General features: G+C 37.1%; 1 protein-coding gene across 1 annotated transcript; it reads left to right on the top strand.

The window, feature by feature from the left end:
- The first annotated feature begins 1,237 nt into the window (after nucleotides 1–1,237).
- LOC126716939 (uncharacterized) lies at nucleotides 1,238–4,843 on the top strand. The gene is made up of 2 exons (XM_050417991.1): nucleotides 1,238–2,113; nucleotides 4,309–4,843. Exons 1-2 carry the CDS (start codon nucleotides 1,343–1,345, stop codon nucleotides 4,675–4,677), a joined length of 1,140 nt encoding a protein of 379 aa, XP_050273948.1. The 5' UTR covers nucleotides 1,238–1,342; the 3' UTR covers nucleotides 4,678–4,843.
- Nucleotides 4,844–5,745: the final 902 nt, after the last annotated feature.

Raw genomic sequence — 5,745 nt, 5'->3', positions numbered from 1 at the left:
GATGGTTAGTCGTGGTGTTCATATGGAAATAAACTGTGCTTGCTCGAGAAGTTTTTCTTCTCGGTTCGGCCTGGGAGACTCTGGTTTTTAGCCTTTTTTCCCAGCCCCTTTTCCGGATCGGCGTTGATAGACAAAGAACCCCTGGACAGTATGGCTATAAAGGACGAAGGGAAAGCTGCTATTACTGCCATTGAATACTCTGCACCTGACAGAACCATGCTCTTCAGCTTTTACAACCACCCTCAACCACTTTGGGCATGGGTTGATGGGACAAGTATCAGTCCTGGAAAGTCGAACCTACACGTGGACGTAGGATAAGGGATACAGGCTAATATAAAAGGAAAAGCAAGCAATCAGGAAAAGGGGCTGGGAAAAAAGGCTAAAAATCAGAGCCTCCCAGGCTGAATCGAGGAGAAAAACTTCTCGAGCAAGCATAGTTTATTTCCGTATGAACACCACAACTAACCATTGTCCGGTGACCAAGGTCTAGCCTTTCAAATCCACGCTTTACAAATTATATTGTTTGGACCCTCAACGTGCGAACCCAATACTATTTTGGGACCGTCACGAACTGAGTCCTTACAAAAATATTTGCCAAAATAAATAGTGCAGCTTTCTCTCTCTTTTCTTTGACCATGAAAAAAAAAAAAAAAAGATTTGTGATTTTAGTATTCATCAAGTAATAATTCTTTTAGTTTTTATTGGGTCCTTACTAATGTGATTTAAATATATATATATATTGGAATTTTGTATGTAATTATTTCTATGAAAAAGACAAAAAGAAAAATAAAACATAGTCGAATACTAATTGGATGAATATATCCAAAATGCCACATCATTATTTCACATCAGCAAGTAATACAATAACTTACAAAAATTTTTTTTTTGGTGTAAAATAATTAAGAAAAAAGCATTATTTAGCCGAAAAAAAGTCCAATTATAATGTATATTTTCTTCTTCCTGAAAACAAAGTAATGCAGATTGGTTAAGAGAGAATAAAATATTTTAATATTTTATATTGTTTTCTCTTTTCTAGTAAAATTAAGATTTATTTGCTTTTGTAAGTTCAATTAGAATCCTTTTCTTAATTGAATTAGAACTTTAATTATTTTTTTCCTAATTAAGTTATTTTTCCTTTCCCAAATAAAAATAAGTTTATTACTCCTTTTCCTAAAAGGACTAAGAAAAATTATATCCCTATAAATATTCTTTACATAGAGATAAGTTTGCTAGTGAAGTTTTCATATTATTTTGCCTACGAGCGTTGTAGTAATTGTGTGTCATACTACACGCCTACGCTGCATCACAAAGCCGTAGCAAGAGAGAGGGTGAGAGAACGGAGATGGAGTTACTGAAGCAAGAGATCCTGAAGAAGAAACAATCTCTGAAAGAAGCCACAGGCGGCCGTAAATTCTTCAAGCGCTCCGAGCTCGAACAGAAACAAATCCAGAAGCTTCGCGACCAAGAGAAGCTCGAACTCCAAGCCAAATCTAACCGCCAATCCTCTCCTTCTTCTTCAACCACCACTACCAACGCCTCCGCCACCGCCACGACGTCATCCCTCAGCGACGAACAAAACACCGATAACCTCGTTCTCCCTCGACAAGAAGTGATCCGTCGCCTCCGTTTCCTCAAGCAACCGATCACTCTCTTCGGCGAGGACGATACGGCTCGGCTCGACCGGTTGAAGTACGTGCTTAAAAACGGTCTCTTCGAGGTCGATAGTGACATGACGACTGAAGGGCAGACGAATGACTTTCTTGGCGATATTGTGGAGCTGAGGAAGCGGCGGAGGAGTGGCCGTGGGATGATGATGAGCGAGAGGAAGAGGCAGAAAGGAGAGGAGGATAAAGACAGAGGTGGAGGAGAAGATGAATTGAGTGGCGGTGTCGATAACGATGAGGATTTGAAGCGAATGAAGGCGAATTTCGATGAATTGTGTGAGGAGGATAAGATTCTGGTGTTCTTTAAGAGGCTATTGACTGAGCGGCGCCAGGAATTGGATGAGATGGGTGAGGCCGAGAAGCGGACCGCCAAGGGGAAGTCTATGGTGGCCACTTTTAAGCAGTGTGCTCGGTATTTGAATCCGCTGTTCAAGTTTTGCAGGAAGAAGGTGAGTGGTTTTTCGAATGAATTTCCAAGCTTGGATTTTGTTTGGTTCTAATAGTTGCTATTGTTAAATTTTGATTGATTCACTTGGTTTTAGTATGAGTAGCTTATGAATATGTGAATTGAAGTATTGAGAACTAGGGTGATAAAACTATTTGACTTATATATATATATATATATATAAAATAAAAAAAATAAAACACCATATGACATGCCCTTGATTTTTTGATAAGTTATGGAAATTGGTAAAAGATTAAGAGAGTTACTGCACAATGTGATTATAATGCAAATTGAAGAGTAATGAAAATTGATATACTATTTACCTATTAAAAAAAAAAAATTGATATACTTTCCGAAGTGTGTAACCTTTAAATAGAGAATGTAAGAAAATTCTTTTAAGATAGTTTCAGTTCAGCTCTAAAAGAAAATTTCAACTTATAGTTCCCATTACTCAATCACAATATGTAATATGCATTGAGATTTGGAAGTGTTATTAATAACAGATGGTGAGCCTTACTCATATATATATATATATATATATATATATATAAACAAATGGAGAGCCTTGTTATTTTAGTTATATTGTATAGAAAGGAGTGTGATTTGTTGATCAATTCATTTTCAACCCAATCTTAGACCCTTTACTGTATGAAGCAAATAGATGTATGTGGAATCATTAGTTGCTTGGGTTTACTTCAGTGTTGAAGGTTTCTTAAGTGCTGATCAGTTTGTTGATAGGCTTTGAGTTTGAAGGATTTTTATGATGACATTTTTTAGCATTGTTGGGACCTAGGGGAGACTGGAGAAGGATATTTTGGAATCCTTTTAATAGGAATCTCATGACTTTGGCAGCTTTGAGAAGTCCTTGAATGCTTCTTTTATTACTTTTGTGCCTAAAAGACAGTTACTAAAAATATAAGGGACTTTCACCCCTATCAGTCTGTATTTGAACACTTCGAAGATTTTGGTGAAGGTTTTGTTTTGAGTCTGTGTCGGGGTTAAAAGTTAATTTGGGAAAGACCTAGTCCCGATTAGGGAGGTTGAAGAGGTAGAGAAGTTGGCTGGCTTGATGTGGTATACTACCCATGAAATTCCTTGGAATGCCTATGGTCCATGGAAGCACCTTCAAGGATTAGTGTACTATGAAATTTTGTTAGAAAGGATGGAAAGGAAATTAACTAGATGGAAGAAATTTTATCTGAGGCCGGAAGGCCTCATGCTCTGTAAGAGCACCTTATGTAGTTTATCTATCGACAACCTCACTTCATTCACTATTCCTATTAATGTAGCAAATAGGATTAAGAAGCTCCAAAGGAACTTCATATGGGGTGGGATGATTGAAGCATTTAAGTTTCATCTAGTATATTGGAATATGGTTTGGACCTTTTGGCTTATGGGCTCCTATAATCCCTTAGCATAGCATCTAGAGACTTAACTTTTTCTTCACATTGTCCTCTTAACTTCATTAAATATTCAAGAACTGATCTTCTTCACATCTTCCCATCTGGTGTCTTGGCTTCCCTATAATGCGTGATTGCTGCAATTTTCAACTTCATATGCTTGGAGGAATTGGTGCCTGTTTTATTTTCTCTCTTAGTCTAAATGTGGTGTATAGGTTGTCAGAGATGACCCTTTCTGCTTATAGATATCTATTTCAAGCCCCCTGTGATAGAAAGCCTGAAACTTTTGAGTTGTGACTGAATTTTACCTGATGAGTCTAGCATTTAGAAGGCCTTTTTATCGAGGCCTTGCTGGAAAACCATTTCAGTGCGTAAACCTCTCTCTCTGTCTCTCTTTGAGTCCTTAGGAATTTTTTAACCTAAAATCTAATGTAATCCTGTCAATCCTTTTAAGACCTGATCTTAGGCTGCGGGACTCACAACAGCTATATTTGTTGTCAGTAGTCTTTCCTTGTTGATTTTACTTTGAAACAAGTTCCAAGTTCCATACATTGAAGCCTACATGGATCACCTCTCACAAGTCACAACTGATTATAAAATGCTGCATGTATTTCCAATTTTCACTATGTTTGAGAGGATATACACATGATGCTGTGCATGTACATTTATGTATACATACAAACAAACGTATAAATCCTTTTCTTTTCTTTAAAATTTCTGGTTAGATTTGGTGTTGACTATTGTTGCTTTCTTTTGTATAAAGCACACTGTATTGGGCTCATGTTAATTCTCTTTATAGGTTCTTCCTGATGATACTCGCCAAGCATTGGTGTTGGTGGTTGAATGCTGCTTGAAGCGAGACTACTTAGCTGGAATGGGCCATTATATTAGGCTCGCCATTGGAAATGCACCTTGGCCTATTGGTGTCACTATGGTTGGTATCCATGAACGTTCTGCCCGTGAGAAGATCTACACCAATAGTGTGGCCCACATTATGAATGATGAGATAACTAGGAAGTACTTGCAATCAGTGAGGGGATTGATGACCTTTTGCCAACGACGGTACCCAGCATTGCCATCCAAAGCTGTTGAGTTCAACAGCCTGGCAAATGGTAGTGACTTACAATCTCTGCTAGCAGAAGAGAGGATTTCTGGGGGTAATCTATGATCTGTTTATGTATTCTATGATCTGTTTATGGGATATTATTGCATTTCAATGTTCCATGTGCCATCCAATTCTAAGCTTTGAATGGTAAAATCCACACTCTTTGACAATGGATGTTTTTCATTGATTGTGTACCAATATAAATGCAGAAAGTGAAGTTTATACTTAATACTTTCGTTCATATATATGTTTTTTTTTGTCCTTTAATTCATTCTTATGTGAGGAAAGGTAGCTAAGAACAATACATTATTATTATTATTTTTTTTATGTAGTGCTCCATGAGTTCTTTCACTGTGTTGGGTCATGACTCATGGGGTGTTCCTTTGGATAGGGGGATTTTTTTTTTTTTTTTTTTTGAATAGGGACAGTTATATGTACTTTTGGATAATCAGTAACGAGAAACATATATCTTTTTTCTTTTCTCTTCTCGTTTCAGCTCATCTCTCTCTCTCACACGATACTTCCCTCTCTCATACCAAAGCTCCTCTCTCTCTTATCCCTCTCTCTCATCTCATAGATCAGGTCACGCCCTTGCCGCCGCCAGTCAAGGGCGTAAAGTGAAGAGGTAAAATAACTTTTTAGGTGCTAAATAGCTAAATTTTTAGCTCTACTGATGTGGATGCTCTAAAGTGGCATGACATTTATAAAGACTGAAAAATGTAGGACACTCCAATTTTTTATTTTGCATTTCTTTCCAATTTTTGTCAACATTCAGCTTCGTGATGAACTCATAATTTATTGAGGAATATGGGGCTGCGAGGATAGATATGTATAGTAGTATAATTTAACTAAAAAAAAAAAGAGATTAGGTACCCATTTGGTTTCAGCGTGCGTCTACGTTTTCATTTTCGACGTTTTCCTTTTTTTTTTTTTCTTTAGCTTGCATTGTTGACTTTTCCACGGTAAACAATGCATCCGTGTACTATTTACGAATCCACAAATTCCACTTTTCAGCAACTTTTTCATTAAAAATGGGTCTCACAGTACTATTCACACATTTAAGAATTATTTTGTTACCGTGTTTTCAGTTTTCAGTTTCAGTAAAATAAGCTGTATCCAAACGGACCCTAG

The sequence above is a fragment of the Quercus robur genome, chromosome 3, assembly GCF_932294415.1.
Source record: "Quercus robur chromosome 3, dhQueRobu3.1, whole genome shotgun sequence".
NCBI lineage: Eukaryota > Viridiplantae > Streptophyta > Magnoliopsida > Fagales > Fagaceae > Quercus > Quercus robur.
This window is presented reverse-complemented; position numbering and strand designations above follow the sequence as displayed.

Excerpts from the sequence above, each read along its gene's own strand:
- LOC126716939 (XM_050417991.1), top strand. The coding sequence starts at position 1,343 with ATGGAGTTACTGAAGCAAGAGATCCTGAAGAAGAAACAATCTCTGAAA. Across the intron at positions 2,114-4,308 it reads TCAAGTTTTGCAGGAAGAAG|GTTCTTCCTGATGATACTCG; the intron begins GTGAGTGGTTTT and ends TTCTCTTTATAG.